Below are 22905 nucleotides of genomic sequence, written 5' to 3'. Positions count from 1 at the left end.
AAAAAAAACTGCGCAAACTTTTTTAGCCACTCTTCATAAGTCACACCCCTCATTGCAGCATTCAGCTTACTGAATCCCCGATGAACTGTCTGGACAAAGGCGGGAGAAAATACACTTTGTATTCTTCACCTCTTCTGAGGCTGTTGTTCTTCCAGCTTTGCTTTGACAAGAAAGTCACAGCAGCAGCATTGGAGACCCCCATCCCAACCCTCCAACCCCCTAACTCCAGTCTGCAGTCTAGCCCTGCTGAGGTAATTGAGTCACGTGTGCATAATTCAGGGAGGTCCCTTTTGATCTCAGACAAGTTCCTTTTGGTTCGAGAAGTGACAGGTGGAATGTCAGTAACTGGTAGCATTTTAACTGACCATCCCTAGTGTCTCCTGGTTGCGTAGGGTCACGATTGCCTTCCTAGTGTTAAATTCTGGTCGGCTATAGAGTCATAGAGATGTACAGAACGGAAACAGACCCTTCGGTACAGCTCATCCATGCCGACCAGCTATCCTAACCTAACCTAACCTAATCTAGTCCCATTGGCCACCAATTGGCCCATGTCCCCCTCAACCCTTCCTATTCACACACCCATCCAGATGGGAAAAAGTGAGAACTGCAAGATGCTGGAGTTTAGAGTTAAGAGAGTGGTGCTAGAAAAGCACAGCAGGTCAGGCAGCATCCGAGGGGCAGGAGAATCGACGTTTCAGACATAAGCTCTTCATCAGGAACCCATCCAGATGCCTTTTAAATGCTGTAACTGTACCAGCCTTCATCACTTTCTCTGGTGTCTCATTCCATACAATGTTGTATCATGATGTGCGGTTCAGTTTATTAAAATTGTTTAATTTTGCACAGGTAACTCAGAAGTTCTGAATCCTCGGCCACAATCAACGATTTCCCCTGCAGATTTGCATGGCATGTGGTACCCGACAGTGCGCAGAACACTGGTCTGTCTCTCAAAGCTTTACAGATGTATCGATGTAAGTTTCAGAATGAAGGCTGAGTTTATTGCTGCTGTCGCCCAAACAAAGTCCTCTCCCTCGTGGCATGATTACAGCAAAGGAGAAGGCCATTTGGCCCATCGTATCAATGCTGGACATCTGATTAAGCTGTTCACGTCATGCTGTTTCCACCACTTTTCCCTGTACTGTAGTTCTTTCCACCCCTCTCGTTTGCTGGTTTCAGTCACCTTGATACTTTGAATAAGAAAGTATATTGGGAGGTGGGGATCCCCTTGTTTTTTTGGCTAAATGAAGGTGTATATAATGGGGACTCCTGTTTCTTCCTTAGTGAGCTAAAACTCTCTTCTGTACCACGTGGATATATAATGCAGGCAGTTGTGCTATGGAGATGAGATGAAAGATCGAGAGGGGAAGCTCATGCGGATGCACCAGTATCAACCAGTTGGGCTGAATGGCCTGTTTCTGCCAATTCTATATAATGTGTAACTAGAATTTATTCTCTACAATTCCTTAAAGATACCTGCCAAAAGTCCAACATTTTAGGACCTGCAAATTCACCATTTCTACTTGCCAACCTGAATTAATCCTGGAGTGAAGTGCTGCTTTTTTTTTAAAAAAAAAAGTGTGTCTGGAATCTCCACTTAAAAGCAGCACATTGCCTCTTGCATTCATTCGAGTCTTATCACCACCTTCATAGCAAATTGCCTATAGAACCTTTGAATGCCGTTAAATAATCCAAGGAACGTTAGCAAACTAAGCTTGTGACCAAGTCACATAAACACTAAGATTGATTTGAAGGAGCATCTAATTTTTAGTCATACATAGATCTGTCACAATTTGGTACTCATCCTTAAATCCTTGAACTACTGCAGTCTTTAGGCTGTAAATCACCCACTGTGTTGTTAGTGTATGTTGCAGGATTTTGCCCTAATACTGAAAGAACTACAATATATTTCCAAATGTTCCTGTGACTGCCTTACAGTTGGTGGACTGGCTTTGGGGAGTCAGGAGGTGACTTACTCGCCAGAGAATTCCCAGCCTCTGACCTGCTTTTGTGACTCTTGGCCGTTTTTCATTGACAAAGGATTTAGAAAGGTTGTACTGATTGGTCGCAAGCTCACTGATGGCTAGTCAGGCCTACCATGACTGGGGATTGTGCCACAGCAGGTACAAGTGAAGGTGTAATCAGTGCTGGGAACAACTGGGGTCATCCTTCTGCTTTTTTCTTTGCTCTGCTGGCTCTTCCACACAGTGTTAAAGGTCTTTGCAGCAATCCTGACTTAGCATCTTCATGCAGCATGATCAATAGCCTGCACTTGCCACTGACAGTGGCACACAGAGAATGACTTATTTAGGGAGTCCTTGAAACATTTAATGTGGAGCACCTGTATTCTGCTTACCAGCTCCCAATGCAACATGTGTGCAGTGGTCACTCCTATTGATATTGTCATGGATAGATGCGTCTAGTGCAGATAAATTGAAGAGGTTGCCAAGGGCATTTCCCTTGTTGGTTCCTTCACCTGCCAACGGGCTAGTTGATCAGCAATGTCTTTTGAAGACCCGGCCAGCTCAGTCAATCGTGGTGTTCCTGTCCACTCAGTACATCTCTCAAGTGGTGTTTAACATGGAGTAGCATTGATTCATCAGCAGGGGGAGCAGCTCAGCAGCAGAGTCAACATTGTGGAATCCCTCAACTCCGTCCCATTCACTGCTGTACCATGAACTCTGCTGGGTCTGTCCTGCTGATTGTCGGGACATACCCAGAGATGATGGCGGTGTCTGGGACTTGTTCTATCAGGGCATGATTCCACGGGCATGACTATATCAGACTGTTTTGAGACCGCTGTCTCAGTTGTGGCACCAGCTTCCATGCTAACAAGAGGATTGTGCAGGATCCAGCGGGCTGTGAATGCTGTAATTTTGATGCCTTGGTCAATGCAGGATGGTGCATCTAGTTTCATTTCTTTTATCAGACTTGATAGTGGTTATGTGCAAAGAGGCTATTTCAAAGTTGACCACTTTGCTGTAGATCTGGAGTCACATGTGGACCAGATCAGGTCTGGATCTTAAAGGATGAACAAAATGGTGGAGGGACACAGAAATTCAGGGAGGAAATTCCAGAACATAGGGCCAAGATAGCTGACACAGAGAAGTTAATCTCCCATTATACAATCTCTGTATTGCAACTTGTACAGACAACAAGCTGCTGCTTTTTGCTTTAGGTGTATGGCCACCAGCTTTAAGCAGGAATATTCCCAATCTTCGGAATATTGCTCTGCAGAGCCCCACAGCACCTGCCTATAATTGAAAAGCTGCTGTTTTGTATTTTTCCACAAGACATGATAATCCCAGTAACCTGAGCACCTCTTGTGTGCAGAACAGCAGGTCATTTGTTTGGGGTGGCGGGGGGGGGGGGGGGAATGGAAGATTCATCCTCCAACTCGAAATTCTATTTGATGCATGCAATCTGTACCTGAGGATCAAAACTAAAAAGCGAGAGGGGAGTGAGGCATTTTCTGTGCCTCTGCAGCACATTGTACTGCTATTGGGCTGTGGGGTTGTAACCATCACTGAGATGGGCTCAGCTATACATCATGTCTGGCTTGGGTCGGAGATGTATTTAGAAAGCTAAACCTGAGCACTGAAACATTACAACACAGCACCCAGTTTTAAGAGGCATTGAGGTTCAAATTCCAAAGTAACGTTGTCCCTTGATCTTTTACTTGTAAAGTTGATCACCCCCAAAAGAAAATCTCCTGGTGCTGCATTGAATGAATAATCAAAGATGAGGTGGTTGTCAGACCTATTTCTGGAAAACACTACTTTTTAAAGACATGCGGAATCCAGCTCGTTGTGATTTCTGAGAAGCTACATTCCTTAATGGATCTTTACAATATATGTTGATATTGATGATGAATATTGTGTGTGTGTGTGTTGTAACTGGGCTGTGCTTGCCCCCAGCGGGCAGTGTTTCAGGGTCTATCACAGGAAGCCTTATCTGCTTGTATCCACTCCTTACTCGGAGCTGCTGATTCGATCATTAAAAACAAGGTCAGTGAAATTTTCCAAATTATTTGCATGAGGTTCATTTTTTTTTCTATTCCTTTCTCCCCCCCTCCCTCCATTCCCTCCCCATTAAATTTCTCACTCACCTGCTCTCTCCTGAAGAGCCCACTCCATTCATGTGTTGTGAGGTGCCTGAGTATATGCTGCTCACTGGGTACATAGTGATCAGGAGTTAGCAGATTTATCCCTCCCTCACTCAGGGACATTGAAGCCAATAAATGCCTGACTTTTGCCATCCTAGCTGACATTAGCAAACTCTGAAATAATACATTGGGACAGTGAGTTGGAAAGTGAAGGTATGATTTGATGTTTGTTTTAGCCATGGTCAAGATTGTCAGTTTTCTCGTATTAATAAAATTTTTGTATTAAAATTGCTTATATTAAGAAATTACGTAAAGTTATTTTTAAAAACTTGTGTTTATATAGTACCTTTGATTTCAGGATGTCTAAACGTATTTCATAAGTGCTTTTCAGTGTAGTCTCTGTTGTAAAATAGGAAACATGCAGTCTATTTAGACACAGTAATCTCCTACAAACAGCCATATTGATGATGTTTAGTTAAAGGATTGATATTGACTAGGGAAGATGACACCTTCGAAGAGTGTAGCATTCCCTCCGTCTGATCCTGGGAGTGTAGTCTGGCTTTAAACCATTTTACAAAGCCAGGGTGAAATATGTTAATTAAAAATAAAATCTTCTGTTCACAGAAACAGCACAGCACCAAACCAAGAGAAGGAACTTTGTATTTGAATTTGTGAATGCACTGAGAGCAGTCCATACTGAAGCAGATTGAATGTTCCTTTGGACCATATTTGTTTCCGCTCTGTTTGATACTCACTATTGTTAAATACGGGGAAAAATAAACAAATTAGTTCATTATTCAGCTTGGAAAGTGTTGATTTTTTAACTGATGTTATTTTGGGTTTTTAGAATTATTTTTCTGATTCCTCCCAACGTTATGGTCTGGTATCAGGTAATAGGTAAATGATTTCAGTAAGATCCAGTGGAATTTTCCTCCCAGCTGTAGGATTTGCTTTTGTTACACAAGCCGCAGAAAATGCGCACATGGGTTAACCTGCTTCTCTCATGTATTGTGTCGAAAAGCCATAATCCCTTCTCTGCGTTTCTGTTTCAGACTCCGACAGATGGACAGCTCTTCCTTATCAAGCATCTCTTGATCCTTCGGGAACAGATTGCTCCTTTCCACACTGACTTTGCCATTAAGGAGATTTCCCTGGACCTTAAAAAGACTAGAGGTATTGCTTTGTGCTAGCTGGGTAGAGTTGGGTGGTTCAATCCTGCCCATCTTTAGCTGTTCAGCACATCTCCAGGTTTATTCTATGTTCACTTGCAATGACCTGCATGCCTTAGGTCCTGCCATATACTTTTTACTAACTACTTCTGCCACTCTATATTTAAAGCAGCCCTGATTGAGTCAACTGACTTCCTTCTGAATGTGATAATTCTTGTAAGTTAAATGGACAGATAGCGTCGTCTTGTGTTGAATTTAAAGATTAGCTTTGAGGTGAAGAGAAGTTAATGTCAGTATTGCCCCCCAACCCCAAAATATTTACCAACAGGCATGGTGACTGCCTGCTGCCGGAGTTATTTAGAGAGAGAATGCCCATCATTTTGAATGATTCGGAAGGAGCGTCGCTCCGAAAGCTAGTGTGCTTCCAATTTTAAACCTGTTGGACTATAAGATTTTTGTTGTGATTTTTAACATCATTTCGAAGATTGCTGTGATGGGGATGTGCCATTAGGGGGTGACAAAGCCATTTGTTTCCAAGCTGAGTATTAATGCTACAGTACAATGCTTGTATTTCTTGCACGCTGCGAGTCTGCTTGCTTGGTTCACTCACTTATTGCTGCCCTTGTCCTCTGGTGGCACAGTCCATTTATTGTCAACAACATCTCGCAAAGCATCAAATAAATTCAGAGCAGGAGCTTATTTTACCTCCTTGGGTCAGAGCTATAGTGAGGATGTACAAGAATGGCTAATGGCAGTGCAGCGTCCCAGGGTGAGAAGAACTGACCTAAGCCACTGCTCTCAGGGGGAGGATCTCAGTCAGTCTGGGCAAAGGCGGGTTAGCTGGGGATTTCGCAATAATGCATTCCCATCCCTGACTGTTGTTTGGAATGGGGAAGGGTCTTTGCCTGACATCAATGTCCTGCCCAGCAGCAGTCGATGACTGTTTAGCAGCAATTACGTGCCTACTCCAGGTCGCTGGAGCTACATTTGAAAGCAGTCGCTCAATTGTCTAATTTGCAATCACATGTCTTGCAAAAGTGCTTTGTGCTGTTAACTGTGACCGTGCAAGGATATTAACCCTTGTTTGTCTATGATGTGTTTTCTCTCAGCTCTGTATTAACAATATGTTGGTCTTTGTAGCGGATAACACTGATCCTGTGCTGCCCTTCTCAGAACAAGTAACCAATTTCTACATTGCACCTGAACATTAATAAGCTCCTTGTTTTAACTTGCGTAGTTTCTAGTTGAGACATAAGTGAAGGGGGAATACATCCTTGTGGTATTGTTAGCTGGCTGGTTCCTGGTTTTGTCCCCGTATTGTGTGTGCTGCCACCACCTGGACAAAACTGGTGAGCCAGCCAGCTCATGTTAGGCAGGGAACTGCTGCCGGTGAGTAATCAAAGCTCAAAAAACCCACGACATTTGAAACGCGAAACAAGTAAATAAGCGAGAAACCTCGATAAATATCATTTTTTGTTCTCAACCAAAGTTTCTTCAACACAGTGAATGTGTTGTTGAATGTCCATGGTTACACCATCTCTGTACAAAGTTGCAATCCTTTGGAAAAGACCAGGATATTTTCACAGCGTGGACTAAATTGTCAAAACTTTCCCCAAAGGAATCGTCAAATCATTTGGACCATGCAAGTCACTTTCCACCATATCAAACTATCCACAAACTCTGATGAAGGACTTTTGCCCGAAGCGACGATTCTCCTGCTCCCCGGATGCTGCCTGACCTGCTGTACTTTTCCAGCCCCACACTCTCGACCCTGATCTCCAGCATCTGCAGTCCTCACTTTCTCCTATCCACCAACTGTCCACAGAATGCCAGGCTCAACTTCGGAGGCCTCCCCTCTGCACCAAGGAACCACGTGCAGGGTATTCACCAGAGTTGCGGAAGTTTCTGTTGATCTCAAACTACAATGTCTGGTCTACTGCAGTGTTGTTGCTGAGGCCTAAGGACGTGGTTTGGTGATAGCTGATGCTGTCTGTATTGTGCATCTCTGGAACCCTGGAACAACCGGTTTGGTAATCCATCTGTCATTGCTGTAAGTGCCTCAAAAGTCTGTGCCAGGGTCTGAAACCACTCACTGCTTTGCCCAATACCATGAGCTCCAGCTGAAACCTTGTCCACACGTCGGGTGATTTTCCCCTCACTTCAATCAGCTTCTTTAGAAGTATAGATATTTATTATGCACAGCTTCCATTCCCCAGCTGATGCTGACTCCTTGCGTCTTGATCTTCTCTTCCATCTCTTTCAATGAGGCAGTGAAATTCTTGCTCGTTTTAGTCCTAGACGGTTTCTCCATATCTTGCCAATGGTGAACCCTGGACTTTATGTATTCACGTTCTCGGTATCGATGACCTTTATTGCTTCCCTTTCACTAACACTGGTTTATCCACAGCGGCTGTCATAATTGTAGGTCGCTCAAGTCTATCCGGTACCCGACGTCAGTCAGGCTGAATTGCTCTTACTGAGTTTTGCACTTCAGGCTATGGAGCTTGGCCAAATCGGACTCCTGAGATGGCAGGATTGAGATACGAAGAAAGAGTGGATCGGTTTGGACTGTAGAAGAATGGTGGGAGGGAGCTCTTATCAAAACCTTTGTTCCAACTGGTTTGGATAAACTAATTCGAATCTGGGTAAATAAAGAAAAGGTGCATCAAATGGGTGGGGAGTCCAAAACCAGGGGTCACAGTTTAAGGATATGGGACAGCCACTTAGGACTGAGATGAGGAGAAATTTCTTCAGTGTGGTGAGCCTATGGAATTCCATTCCACTGAGAGCTGTTGAGGGCATCCTCAAATGCTTTCAAAAAAAGGAGTTAGCTGTAGTTCTTACGGCTAAAGAGTTCAAAGGGTATGGGGAGAAAGCGGGAACAGGGTACTGAGACAGATGATCAGCCATAGTCACATTGAATGACTCAAAGGGCCAAGTGGCCTAGGTCATCCTTCTGTTTCTTCATTGGAGCATCACAGGCATTTTAATGTGTCGTGTTTGTGATTTATTTCCTTTGTTCTCCAGTTGGTAACTTATTTTTTGAAGTTGCATTTCGCTAAAAGTTCAGAGTTGGGTTAAAACTCTTTCAGCTTTGCACTGAATCTAAACCTGGGATGGATGCTGAAACCTGGGCTGATTCCAGAATGAGGTGGTCCCTGCTGCAGGATATCTCCGCCTAGTCTCAGGCCTCTGACTCCACAACTGGATTGGACCTACATTCGAATAGTCTGTGTATATACACCGAAAGAACTGACTCAGACAGGTGAAATCATGCTGGTCAGTGCTTCTTTGTGAAGTTTAGCAATTGATTCAACACTCAAGGCATGTTTTTGCTCATACTGGATAGACCTTGAAACTGATACCATACTTTGTCTTCCACGGTTTATTTAAACGTCTCCCTTTTTCTCCCTCCAAAAAAAGTTCCACGTTTTTCAAACAGGAACAAAATGGCAAAAATATCCCTTTTAAAATTGAAAGCAATTTCTGCAACAGTGATCCTGGACAACATATTATCCTAATGCAAGCTGCAGCAGGGCTGTTTGATCTCAGGAATTGCTGACTTCCTGTTTTGTCGACACCCCCATACACAACTTTACCTCCTTTGAGTACTGCACTTAATGGTAGCTTCTATATTATAAAAGAGATGTAGAGGCTGTGGGGATGGTACAGAGCAAAGTACAAGGGTGGCACCAGAGCTGAGAGGCTATGGCCATCAGAAAAGAATGAACAGGATGGGGCTCCTTTCAACTATAAGACTGAGAACTGATCGGTTGAAACCCTTTATCATAGAGTCCTAGTGTTGTACAGCATGGAAACGGACCCTTCAGTCCAACTTGTCCATGCCGACCCAATCCCAACCCCAACCCAATATCCCAATCCATTCTAGCCCCACCTGCCAGCACCCCACCCATATCCCTCCAAACCCTTCCTATTCATATACCCACCCAGATGCCTTTTGTGTTGCATCTGCACCAGCCTCCACCACATCCTCTGGAGCAGCTCATTCCATACACATACCACCCTCTGCGTGAAAAAGTTGCCCCTTAGGTCTCTTTTTATATCTTTCCCCTCTCACCCTAAACCTCTGCCCTCTAGTTCTGGACTCCCTGACCCCAGGGAAAAGACTTTGTCTATTTGTTGTATCCATGCCCCTCATGATTTTAATTTATTAAGTAACTAGATAAGATGGACTTTTGAAGTATTTTTTTTCAATTATCGAGGGGGGATTCAAACTAAAGGCCTTTTAATATAAGCTAGTCACTGCTAAATCCAATGAAGAATTTAGCAGAAAGCTATATTGAGATGATGAAAATACCAAGCCTTCAATTAGAAGGAGTAGTTGAGGTCCAGAACTTGATGCATTGAGAATGGAGCTGTGTAAACAGAACTGAAAACACAGAAGATTATGATCATGTAACAAGGTCCTGTGAGCTGTGTACCGGCACAGATTAGTTAGGCTGAGCTGAGTGTGTGTTGCTGGAAAAGCACAGCAGGTCAGGCAGCATCCGAGGAGTAGGAAATCAACGTTTAGGGCTGGAGACCTTCATCAAGGAGATTTTCCTTCTCCTCAATTGCTGCCTGACCTGCTGTCCTTTTCCAGCAACACGCACTCAACTCTGACCTGCAGACCTCACTGTCTCCTAGTTCGGCTGAGCACCCTGTGCTGAACATTCTACATGCATAGGTTGCGGTGGCTTTGCAGATCACCATATTTGATCAATCTTTTGTTTAAACGTCGGTGCTTGTTTTATTTCCAGTTCTGTGGCGTTGCTAAATTCTTGAGCTTCATAAACCTGCAGAAGCCAAACCAGACTCGTTTTAGCTGTCGCACAGCAACATGTGGTTTAAACTGCAATCCCAACTGACTGTAAGAGCAGGAGGAAATGCTGGGAATACACAGCAGACCCCTGTGTAAAGGGAAGGGGTTGGCTTATGCTTGGGAGAAAGACGCATGGGTCTTTGCCAAAAGTCGGAAGATAATCCGGCTCTTTTGTGAATTGGGAGAGGTAAGATCACACATCTGCAATAAAAAAGTCAACTGATTGAATGATACAAATTGTTTGACGTGAAAACAGATACCCTCGTTACCCCTCTTTCCTCATCACGTGGGGTGCTGCCTTGTTTTTCACTTTTCAGTTCTGGCGTCTTTTTATTTTCTCGACGTTGAACAGTCCGCTCTGTCCTTCTGGACTTTTTTTCTGTCATCAAAGTTTTCAGGTGCATTTTCTTTTCATTCCCCAGCCTGCCCTGAGTCTGTGGGGATGCAGGGGTTACTCAGACCGCGTTGTATTGCTGCTGTTTGATTGTTGATGTCCCACTGTGGAGGTTCTCACAATGCTGATGAACCCCTTCAGTGCCGGATTAAATACACCCCGCAGAACACTCCTCTTGACAACTGGTGGGTGTGCATCAGCGATCTTTACTGCCTGTTAAACTGACTGGATGGGAAAAGATGAGCGCTGCACCAAGGATGCACTCTAGATGTTCAAATCCTCCCTGCCATGGAAGTATGTCGAAAGATGTCCAAACAGATTGATTAAAATGTATTTCTTTTGGCAGGGGTCCCTTTTGGCAGTATGGGAGCCATCCACTATAAATATATTAATGGACATGATGTTCAAGCCAGAGTGTGAATTTACGTTTGCTTCTGGCGTTCAAATAGAAGGCGTTTCCCTCTTGGCCAAATTCATTGCATTTAAACTGTTCGGTTTGACACATGAGTGCCTGAGTTGAAGTGATGCTTGAATATTTTCTCTTACAGAGGCAGCTTTTAAAATGCTGAACCCCAGATCTGTCCCCAGGTTATTTCGACTGAGCAGCAACAATTCCATCCTTGAATTCCTGCTTGAGGTATGACTCATAGTATGTTCTGTGTTTTGGGGGGCTTTTGGTGAAAGTGGATAGTTCTGGAATAGACTTCAGCTTGTGAGACAATGACATATAAAAAAGGAATAAGATTCGACTTCTCATTGACCTGGATCCCTCCCAGACCTTGTGAGCTGATCTGTCATTCAACAAAGATCAAACTGATTGTGATTCCAATTGCACTTTCCTCCCTGCCCCATGACCATTTGTCCTTTTCAATTCATTCATGGGATGTGGGCAGCATTTATTGCCCAGGCCTGGGGTTGCCCTTGAGATAGTGCGGGTGAGTTGCCATCTTGAACCACTGCAGTCCACGTATTGTAAGAAGGTGTAAGTAGGTGTACTGTGCTGTAAGGGAAGGACTTGCAGGACTGAAGGAACGATTGTATATTTGCAAGTCAGGATGGTGGGTGGCTTGGAGGGCAATTTGCCGGTGGTGGTGTTCCCACGAATCTGTTCCTTTCACCTTCTGGATGAAGCGGTTGTGGGTTTGGAAGGTGCTGTCTAAGGGTCCTTGCATGGTGTCTTGTGTTGGAGCTGCACCCATCCAGGCAAGTGGGGAGTATTCCATCAGACTCCTGACTTGTGCCTTGTAGATGGTGGACTGCCTCGTAGCTCAAAAATGTATCCAATTCAGCCTCATTTCCCCCCTCCCCAAGGGAAGTGTGTGTCACAGCTCCTAGCTGTATACAATACTGTGGGTAGTAATAAATAAATGAGGCAAATACACGTTTGGTTGTTGTAATGCTCAATTCGAACCATATAACACAGATTCTTTACAAGTGTTGCTAAGTTTTTAAAAAAAAGGTAAGTATTTGAATAATGGTTTGCAAAATGGTTAATTTTCCTCATCTCCCTCCAGGGCTCTCCAGAGATCAAGGAACATTATATAGACTCGAAGAAGGAAGTGGATCGTAATTTGAAGTCTGCTTGTGAAAAGTTCATTCAGCACCAAACCAAACTCTTTGTGGGACAGCTGGAAGAGTTTGTGACCAAAGTAAGGAAGCTACAGCTTTGTGCTAACAACATAAGAGGAGCAGGAGAAGGCCATTCAGCCCTTTGAACCCAGACCACCATTCACTTAGGTCAGAGCTGATCTTCTACTTCAACACCAATTTCCTATGCTATCCCCATGTTCCTTGATGTTTTTAATATGTAGAAGTCTGTTCATCAGTCTTGAACAAACTCGATTACTGAGATACCACAGTCTTTTGGGATAAAGTCCAAAGATTCATTGCTCTCCAAGTGAAAGAATCCCTCTTCATCCCAGTCCTAAATGATGCATTCCTTGTTTTGAGACTCTGACCTTTGGTTCTCGACCCTCTCCCCTAACCAGCCAAGGCAAAAGCCTTCCCTGTCAAAGTTCTGTATTTTTTTTCTCTCTTTAATACCTGGAAGTGCTAAACACAACTAAACATTTTTCCCCCATCACCAAATCACCCTTTTTTTTTCATCTATTAACCGTTATAAGAATTTTGTGTGTTTTTGAATGAGATCACCCTCTCATTCTTTTAAACTACAGAGAATAATGGCCCAGTCAGCTTAATCTGTCCTCCTAAAACACCCCTCCATTCCAGGAATTAGTTTAGTATTGTAAGTTGGTGTTTGTAACTTTGGTTATAACATGGTGTCGCCAACTGGGACCAATGTTCTTTCACAATGGGATTAAGTAGAAGGTCCAGGGTTGAGCTGACCATTTGGAATACTGGGATGGATACTGAGTACTCTGTCAAGGCAACAGTCATTGAACTGGATAATTGCTGCTGTCCTACCAAATTACATGAATGATTTGTTCCTGTATTGGATTACTGTTAACTACATGAGAGTAACCGCACTGATGTTTATTTTCCATGTGCCAGGTTATACTTATAGAGTTCTTGGTTATGGATACAAATGGAGGGAACAAGATTTTAACCACTCCCTGAATGGGATTGGTGATGAAGTTGATTAGAGTTTCTTTGGACTCTTCCCAACTGTTGGATGAAGTCAATGCTGGGAGATTGACCCTTAAGTTTATACATTAGAATTTGGAGCCTGGTATGTAATTGTCATTGTTCAGTTTGAGAATATGTCCGTCCTTGGTTGCTCTAATTCAGCAGTTCAGTGCAACTTGATGGCTCATATAATAAAGAGTCAACTGGGTATAGTTAGTAAGTTTGCTGATGATACCAAAATTGGAGGTGTAATGGACAGTGAAGAAGGTTACCTCAGATTACAACAGGATCTTGATCAGATGGGCCAATGGGCTGAGAAGTGGCAGATGGAATTTCATTTGGATAAATGTGAGGTGCTGCATTTTGGGAAAGCAAATCTTAGCAGGACTTATACACTGAATGGTAAGGTCCTAGGGAGTGTTGCTGAACAAAGAGACCTTGGAGTGCAGGTTCATAGCTCCTTGAAAGCGGAGTCACAGGTAGATAGGATTGTGAAGAAGGCATTTGGTATGCTTTCCTTTATTGGTCAGAGTATTGAGAACAGGAGTTAGGAGGTCATGTTGCAGCTGTACAGGACATTGGTTAGGCCACTGTTGGAATATTGCGTGCGATTCTGGTCTCCTTCCTATCGGAAACATGTTGTGAAACTTGAAAGGGTTCAGAAAAGATTTACAAGGATGTTGCTGTGGTTGGAGGATTTGAGCTATTGGGAGGGGTTGAATAGGCTGCGGCTGTTTTCCCTGGAGTGTCGGAGGCTGGGGGGAGAAGTTATAGAGGTTTATAAAACCATGAGGGGCATGGATAAGGGGGTGGGGGAGTCCAGGACTAAAGGGCAGAGGTTTAGGGTGAGGGGGAAAGATATAAAAGAGACCTAAGGGGCAACTTTTTCACGCAGAGGGTGGTACGTGTATGGAATGAGCTGCCAGAGGATGTGGTGCAGGCTGGTACAATTGCAACATTTAAGAGGCATCTGGATGGGTATATGAATAGGAAGGGTTTGGAGGGATATGGGCCGGGTGCTGGCAGGTGGGACAAGACTGGGTTGGGATATCTGGTCGGCATGGACTGGTTGAACTGAAGGGTCTGTTTCCATGCTGTACATCTCTGACTCTCAAACCAGGTAGGGACAGCAAGTTTTGTTCCTTACAATCAGTTGAATTTTTACAATAATCTGCTAACTTCACATTCATTTTTACTGACAGCTGCCTTTTATTTCCAAGCATTTTCTGAGTAACTGAGTCCCAGATTTTCATGGAAGGATTTGAGTTTATTTTCTAGATTGTTAATCCAGGCCTCTGGATTACTAATTGCAATTACATAATGGTGCCTAATTCTTGCAAGTAGTTAAACTTGTATGCAAACATAATTCAGCACCTGTTATCTTCTGTGGTGTATTTAAAACAAACTGGACATAACATTTATTTGCAGATGTGTCTATATGTTTGTACTTTCCTGTGATCTTCGATAATGATGAAAAATTCCTGTTGTACAGGTATCAGCTTTAAAAACAATGGGTCATCAGGGAGGGCCGAAGTATAATCTAGCACAGCAGCCATGGGCACACCCAGGTGCGTGTGGTTCTATTCTGTTAGAATTGTGTTTTACTTCAGTTCTGCTTCGAGTTCAGGATCTTTCTTTGTTTTAAACAATATTACAATTTGATAAGACAAGCTGTTTCCATATGGTGTCCTGGGAGGTGACTTCCTTTATCTGAAGTTGGCGTGACTATGAGCTGCATGTTGTGAAGAGCTCAATGCTATTTCCAATCCTGAGGAAGGCAAGCGTTTTCCATTTGTCTTCATCGTCCGGACCCATATTTGGGGCAGCACGGTGGCTCAGTGGTTAGTACTGCTGCCTCACAGCGCCAGGGACCCGGGTTCAATTCCAGCCTTTGTGACTGACTGTGTGGAGTTTGCACATTCTCACCGTGTCTGCGTGGGTTTCCTCTGGGTGCTCCGGTTTCCTCCCACAGTCCAAAGATGTGCAGGTTAGATGAATTGGCCGTGCTAAATTGCCCATATTGTTAGGTTCATTAGGCAGAAGGAAGTGGATCTGGGTGGGTTACTCCTCGGAGGGTCGGTGTGGACTTGTTGGGCTGAAGGGCCGGTTTCCACACTGTAGGGAATCTAATGCCAACCAGCTAGTTTGACCCAAGCGCACCATTGACTCTGACAGATGTCAAGAACTTGCATTCTGAAAGAGTTGTTTAAAATCTTGAGGGCATCCCAAAGTGCCTCCCAGTGTTTGCTGCATGTTGTGAAATCAATATCTTCGTGTAAGTAAACGAAACAATGTCTCTTGATTAGCAAGTATCAGTTAATTGTTCTGCCTGAGGAAGCATTGTTAGGCAGAATCCCCAGGAGATTTCCCTTTTGAACAAAAATCTGAAAGATAACATTGCTGACAGTACTTCAGGGCTGTCTCACCGTAGGTCATATGTGGGAGTCCAGGAGGTAAGGCTTGAACTGATACGTCTCTTAATCATTGAGCCAAGCTGGCCAGTGCTGAATAAATGGGAGCCAGATCGGCGTTTGGTGCAGCAGAGGTGGACATACTGTATTTCTGTCTCAGGGAGTTGTGCGAGAGCAAACCTAAAGAATCGTTTTGGTCAGCTGCTTCACTGCAAACAATTGTGCAAGATTTGTGTCCACAATGGTGATATTAAGACACTGACTTTGTTCTGTAAATTTTCAGCGAAAATTAATGATGTTGTGGCTTCTACGTACAAAACAATCAAAGTTCAACTGCCCACAACGTTGAGAAGTCTTTCCTTGTATTTGTCCAACAAGGATACAGAATTCATTCTGTTTAAACCTGTGCGGGTAAGTCGCCATCAATCGTGTAAAGTGCGATGATGTACACTGAATCCAAGACTTTGGTTGAGTTCAGCCAGTGTGTCAATGCTTTAAGGCAGATTTATCTTTGATGATCGGATTGCACCTGATTTACATCATGATATAACTAATTGAAAAATCGCTACACTCAATATCTGTTAGGTAGTTCAAGTGCAAACCAAATTAATTGATCCATATCTCACTCTCCGCTCAGTCAACTGATCTCACTAGGGATTACAGGGTAGAGTAAGCAGCCCGTTTGGAATCTGCTAGGTAAAAACAATGACTGCAGATGCTGAAAACCAAATACTGGATTAGTGGTGCTGGAAGAGCACAGCAGTTCAGGCAGCATCCAACGAGCAGCGAAATCGACGTTTTGGGCAAAAGCCCTTCATCAGGAATAAAAAAGCTGACAGCCCTTGGTGTCTGTGGACCCAAAAGAGCAAAATTACGAGCACTGAACCAAAGTGTGCTAAGTAGAAGTTACCAGTGACCTGATCAGTATAGTGATAAATGCAATGAAGATAGTGAGTTTAATGACTTCCAGTGAATGACAGGATCTCTTTAAAACTTTCTATATCGAGGCTAATTCTACATCGTCTCTTCTAGCTCACTTCTCACCTGATGAAAGATCATTTAACTTAATTTGGGGAATTTTAGATAATTTCAGTTTAAAAGTTTGCATCACTGAGTCTGAAAGGGCTCTCCTTGTTTTGGTCATTTTGTGATTTTGTCTGATGTTTTGTCTGGCGCTGAAGAGTGCCTTGGGGCATTTCACGATGTTAAAGGCACTATATAAATGTAGACTGTTGGCGATGGCAGCTTCAACCCAGTCAGCTGTTCAACAAAGTGGTCTCACAAGGTTCCTTTTCTTTAACCAAAACATGTGAATGAAGTTAAACGTCTTCAACTTTCAGGTGTTATGAATGTCCAGCTCCCTAGCAATGTCAAAACTTGCTGCAGGTTGTGGTTTGCCAGCCATCTTTGTTCAGTGATCACCATTGTAATCAGTTCACTTCCAGGCTGCTTCCTTATTGTTGAGAGAAGCAAGTTGAATTCAGCTTTGCAAAGGCACTACAGTAAACTCAAATACAATTCAACTTGTTACAGATTCCCGTGACCTCAGAACCTGAAGTTGGACAATCGCTAACCAAATCTTAATGCCCGGGCTTAGAAGTGCCCCTGCTCTAATTTCAAGTTATCCATGATCTGTTGTCTAACCAAATATTCCACTTTAAGAAAACAGCAGATGGTTATTCTGAAGTGTTTACTGCATTTTGACCATGTTTGACAATCGTTTTTAAGATGTGGGAATATTGTGTTGCATGTAGTTCTAGTTCCATTGTGGTATGACTTTTTTCTTTATTCATCCCCGGTCATGGTCATGGTCTAGGCAGCATTTATTGTCCATCCCTAATTTCCCAGAGGGCATTTAAGAGTCAACCACATTGCTGTGGTTCTGGAGTCACATGTAGGCCAGACCAGATAAGGATGGGGGTTCCCTTCCTCAAAGTGAACCAGATGGGTTTTTCTGACAATCGACATGGTCATCATTAGACTCTTAATTCCAGATTTTCATTTTTTAATTGAATTCAAATTCCACCATCTGCTGTACTGGGATTCGAACCCAGGTCCCCAGAACGTTCTCTGGGTGTCTGGATTAACAGTCCAACGATAAGTACTGATTAGTATTGACATAGTTTGAAATAAGGTGTTAGCCCCTCAGGCAGCTCACAGGACCCATACTTTATTATGGTGCCCTGACTATTGTGTTACTGCTGAATTTTAAAAATATAACCAGTTGCAGTTAGCCGCGATACTGGCATATCTTTGTCCGGTCCCCAGTTTTTAGACTTTTTTTTCCCTGTTTCTTTAGACTAACGTTCAACAGACATTCCAAAAATTGCATGGAGTATTGCAGGAGGATTTCAGTGGCGAGGATCTGCAGATTATAGCGTGTCCCTCTATGGACCAGGTAAGATCTAGGCAGGAACAACTTGATTGGTGCGCAGCTTTGTGTGGTCATTCTGGGTCAGGTTTTTGACTCATTAACCCCTTAGTAACCGAGGGTGTCTGTGTTATTATTTACTTGGGCAAACAGAATGGATATGTAATTTAGTTGTGACATCACTTGTTTGATTGGAGAGGAGTGCCAATTTATTGTCGAGTAAATCCAGAACTCCCTGGACCAATGCTTTATAAGTGCAATCTATTTTGAATATTGCTGAAAAACAACAGGTTTTGTCGAAGCTTCTCATCAGGACGTTTACAAGAGGAGCAATGTCAAGGGAAGAACCATCTTTAAATAGAATGAGAAATGTGTGCTGATTAGTTGGTATGTGAACTTCAGCAAGACTTTTACCAATTAGCTGCTACCCAATCAACACACCCTTCCCATACTGTAGAAAGACATTGCTCCCCTTGACATTGGTATTCTTGCAAATTGTCCTGATGAGTGAGAGATGAAAAGCTTCAACAAAATGTCTTTTGAACATTAGTCGCGTTCTCTGCTACCAAACAACATTCTCATTTGTTACTAAGGAAGTTTATTTCCATGGCCCAGTTGAGTGAAAAGTTTTAAATTAGTCTCCAATGGCATTGCTCAGGGCTAGTCTTCATCATATATACATCTTTAGTATTTGCAGTGTATTTTGTGGTTGCTAAATAATAATTACCTGTAGCTTTAAATTTCTATGTTGGCAAATGTACATTCATGTTGAGTTAGAAAGTATTCAATTGCGAGTAAAATGGGTTAAAGCATAGAATCCTGAAAGTGTGGAAGCAGGATTTGACCCATCCAGTCCACGCTGACCCTTCCGAATAGCATCCCACCCACAGAATGAATAGCAGATACAAAGAGCATTTGGCCTAACAGATAGATGTTAGTGTTTATGCTCCATCTGATACTTTTTCACTTAATGGAAAGGGCCACATTGAATCACGTACAGCTCTTCAGGAAACTAAATAGATTGCAGGCCCTTGTATTTGATTTAAAGCTACATTCCTCCATTGTGTTTTAACCTCAGTCAAAGCAAAGCGGCCAGCTCTTCTGAGGCTGCATTCTGAGTAAGGGTTACTGGACTTGAGATGTTCACTCTGGTTTGCCTCCACAGAGGCTGCCAGACCTGCTGAGCGTTTCCAGCAATTTCTGTTTTTGTTTCTCATTTTCCAGAATCTGCAGTTCCTTCGGTTTTTACTTAAGCTAGCTCCTGACTTCGCAAACCATCCTGAAGACTTGATTTCTTTGTGCATTCAAGAAATCTGTGTTCCAATTTGAAAGTAGGAGATTGCCTCATTTAAAAGGGCTGTGATCTCCTCTGGGCATTGCTGACTCCTTTCCTAGTCACTGACTTAGAGGAGCGATCTGGAGAGGAGGGGGTCAAATTGCAAGAGGTTATTTGGTGTAGGAAATGAAGTTCTCTTACAATTCAAGGCTGAACAAATTGTTGGACCTATTTCATCCTCAACTCCATTAAGTTTGATCAAGTAACAGATCAGAAATGTGCATATCCTGTCAGAATGATCCTAACTGCATTTCTTCTTTCCATTCAGATAAGTCTGTTATTATCTGCTTCCAACTAGAATCACTGTCAGACAGTGGAAAGAGAAAATGGGTTGATGTCCAGCACTTAAAACTGGACATCAACCAGACAAGGGAGAAGCACTGAGCAAGTTGGAAGGTATTTGGAATGAAATTCTTTGCCAGACGAGAGGTTCGGGGATTACTGACTCTGATTTTAGCTCCTGCAGAACGGTCACTGTCTAAAGGCCCATGGCTGTTTGCTGAAGAATTTGACCGTAACTCTAATTACCACCTCAAAGCTACAGTCCAGTCTTAAGCCGAGACACCTGTTTGCAATTTCAGGTAGAACGTAACTTGAGCTATTGTCAGAAAGAAACCTGCCTGCCAAAGACTGTGCTTCGTCACTGAGGAGGCTGGGTTACCTGAAGTAGTTGCTCATTTCACGAAGCCTAAGGCGCTTTTTTTTTGCTTGTCTATACGTGTTTGCATATTTTCTATACTTGGGTATGGGACTGTACATTAAACAGAGGAAATGTGATTGAAATTAGTATGGAAATGGTGTCGGTTGCAAAGGTTCTGTTAATGTTGATGTGATATTAAAGGGAACTTTGAAGAGGTCTGTACTGGAGCACAGTTTAGAGTGACTCCCCTTTGTGTATTAGCATTGTGCATTCTGCAGGGTCTTTTTTTTTAAGCCCCCCCTTTATGTGCAATCTAAGGGTTGTTAATCTTAGGAAATGGAGCACCTCTCATTTCAGATATGCAGTGTCCCTCACAATTATAACACAGATGTACTGTTAAGTTCTATCACCGTACTATCCTTCAGCTACTTAACCACAGAAGTGGTGCACTACTGTGACCTTTTCCATTGCCTAGCTTTTTGAGTCAAGGATTAAGGTCATTGGCCAGCTATTGTCAAATTAACAACTGGATTGGGACGACACAAATTCATGTCACTTAAGCGTTAAAATAAAGAGGACACCCGTATCAGTCTGAGCTGTGGTTTAGTCATGTTCCCAGGAGTAAAAGAATGGCATCTCAACATGATGGAAGTTTTCTCCCATCGTTTTACAGAAATATTACCATCAAGGTGAAATGGGAGTGTTGTTTATGCATCATGGCCCCAGCCCAGCCCATATATTGGTCAGTAACAGGGTTTTTCTGTCCTCAGACATTCTGCTTTAACTATGTTGCATTGATTCATTGTAAACTAATTGCTTTGGAACCACCTTTGTAGGATCTACAGTCTGCTTCACTATCTGTGCAGCACCTAGCCATCTGAATGCTGAAGTGTATGCATGCAAGTCACAGTTACAAACACAAGTTGTAGCTGGGCTGCAGATTGACTCCTGGATGGCTTTGTGTGGCAGTTTTCCTTAGCAATGAATTTTGTTTATAAACCACACTTCCAGATGCAGAGATTTGCATTGTAAATGTACAACTGAAGCCAATCTTGCATCTCAAGTCTCAAGCTTCATCACGTTTGTGTGTTCAAGATTCCTTGATGGATGATTCAACATTATCTGATTTAATGTTGACTGCTCAAGAACAAACTGTTAAGTGAACATGGGTAAATCTGGAATAAGGTCCTTTATTGATGAAACAATTGTGTGACCCTGATCACTGCTGTAAGTTGCAATGTGATTTGTCTGAGGATTTGAATGCACTGCGATAAAGTTTAAGTTAATAAACACACAACAAAGATGAAACCCAAACTACTGATCCTGAAATAAATGCATCAAATTAATTTGCAGTTCATCACTGAAAACAACAGAAGTTTCATTTATCTATTTCTCTGTTTTAAACCTTGAGTTCCACTGTTAATTGGGTCAGCGTCATCTACGGATATAGAAGGAGCCAGTCAGTCAGACCTTAATTATTGTATCTCCTGCCAAGATTCTTGAATGGGAATGATGAAACCATCATATTGGAGTTGTGTGTGGGGGAGTTGAGATCATAGCTGAGATCCAGCTGTAGTGAAATTCAAATGATTTGGAATTGAAATATTTGTTTCATGATAAAGGCCTTCACTTATACAACTTCTCATATCCTTAGTGAGTAATTCTGCATGGTCTGCAGGGAGCAAGAACTTCCAGGGATTGGTCTTTGCTGAGTTAGCTAACCTAAGGGAGTGTGGTCAGTGAGTAAAATGATGAGCTTCTCCTCCCTCTCTCGGGTGAGTATATTAGGGAATGATACTGGAGGAGCAAAACCCTATGTAACATACAGTGGGGAGCATAAAACATCCCGAACCCATTTAAATTCAGCAGTGATCTTTTCCAGTTGTCGTTCAGTTTGGGAGTGAGAGTTAGATATTCTGTGGGGTTAAAAGTCTGAACCTGATTTACTTTAGCAGTAGTGTCCGTGAGTTTTCAAGTTCCATTGATGCCTGTTCCAACAAACAGATTTGTGTTAAAACAGCCTGACGTTGTGTAACATGAATGTATATGTTGTGAAATAACAATGATTTTATCTACAAAATAATTGGGGGAAATGCACGATGTACATAATTGGTTTCCTTGTATGTAATTAAATGACATTTTACTACAGTGTATATAATGGGGGGCCAGGGAGGCAACAATATATTTGCTATGAAAGGTATACCTGCATTTTATATTTTAGAAGTTTTTCTAAACAAAATTGACTCCTTGTTGATTCCTTCAGTAGTCGATTCCAGAGACAGTTAGCGACAGTTAATAAAGCAATCCAACTTATTGATTCTGATTACATTATTTTGGTTTGCTGAAGTGTTTTAAAGGGTTTACATATGTAAATTGTATGTATATAACGAGAATAATAATATAAACATGCTTGCTCCCACCACCCCCTCCCCATTTTCTTGGTGCAATCTGATAGTTTTAATAAAACATTTTCAAATAAGTGTGTGCTGCTTTTGAACTCATCCCCTTGCCTTAAACTGTGTGCAGAATGGTTTTAACTGATATAAGTACATCTTATGTTTCAATTGACAACAACTTATAAATTGCCAGTGAAGTAAGAAAGCATTTTAACAACATCTAAAAAGGCATAAAAGAAAATACGGAGCCATGTGAGATGTTAGACCAGACGGTTAAAGTGTGGACTGAGAGGTTTTGTGGAGTGTTTGAATATAGAGACAGAATTCCAGACATTAGAGCCTAAGCAACTGAAGGCCAGGGTTCCAACTGCTGAAATTATTTTTTTAAAAATTGGACAAAAATTGATAAAAGAGGGCAGAAAAAGATAAGCATAGGTTGGGTTGTGAGGCTGGAGTAAATTACAAAGTTGAAGCCATGGTAAGATTTGAAAGCATGCAATATAATTTTTACTCAAATCACTGAATGAAACATTTCTGCTCGTTGCCATCTTTATTAACGTAGGCTAATGCAAAGAGCAACTATAGTAGAAAAGTCAGGGATCAAATATATAAACAATGCTGGAAATATTTAATTCAGGAAGAACACTTGAGACATTTCAAGTCTCAGTCTGACAGGAG

The 22905-nt window shown here is 42.5% G+C and overlaps 1 protein-coding gene across 1 annotated transcript in view; it reads left to right on the top strand.

Annotated features, from left to right (window-relative positions):
* Positions 1-22310, top strand: part of cog3 (component of oligomeric golgi complex 3) — a 522289-nt gene extending 499979 nt beyond the window's left edge. The window contains exons 15-23 of the mRNA XM_072584618.1: positions 847-971; positions 3915-4004; positions 5155-5275; positions 11036-11124; positions 12002-12136; positions 14566-14641; positions 15768-15895; positions 17784-17882; positions 19460-22310. Coding sequence (XP_072440719.1) covers positions 847-971; positions 3915-4004; positions 5155-5275; positions 11036-11124; positions 12002-12136; positions 14566-14641; positions 15768-15895; positions 17784-17882; positions 19460-19489 — 893 coding nt within the window. The 3' untranslated portion in view covers positions 19490-22310. The remainder of the gene's footprint in view (positions 1-846; positions 972-3914; positions 4005-5154; positions 5276-11035; positions 11125-12001; positions 12137-14565; positions 14642-15767; positions 15896-17783; positions 17883-19459) is intronic.
* Positions 22311-22905: the final 595 nt, after the last annotated feature.

Source organism: Chiloscyllium punctatum, chromosome 15 (assembly GCF_047496795.1).
Source record: "Chiloscyllium punctatum isolate Juve2018m chromosome 15, sChiPun1.3, whole genome shotgun sequence".
Taxonomy (NCBI): domain Eukaryota; kingdom Metazoa; phylum Chordata; class Chondrichthyes; order Orectolobiformes; family Hemiscylliidae; genus Chiloscyllium; species Chiloscyllium punctatum.
The sequence above is the reverse complement of the archived record's forward strand: the minus strand, read 5'-3'. Positions and strand labels throughout refer to the sequence as shown.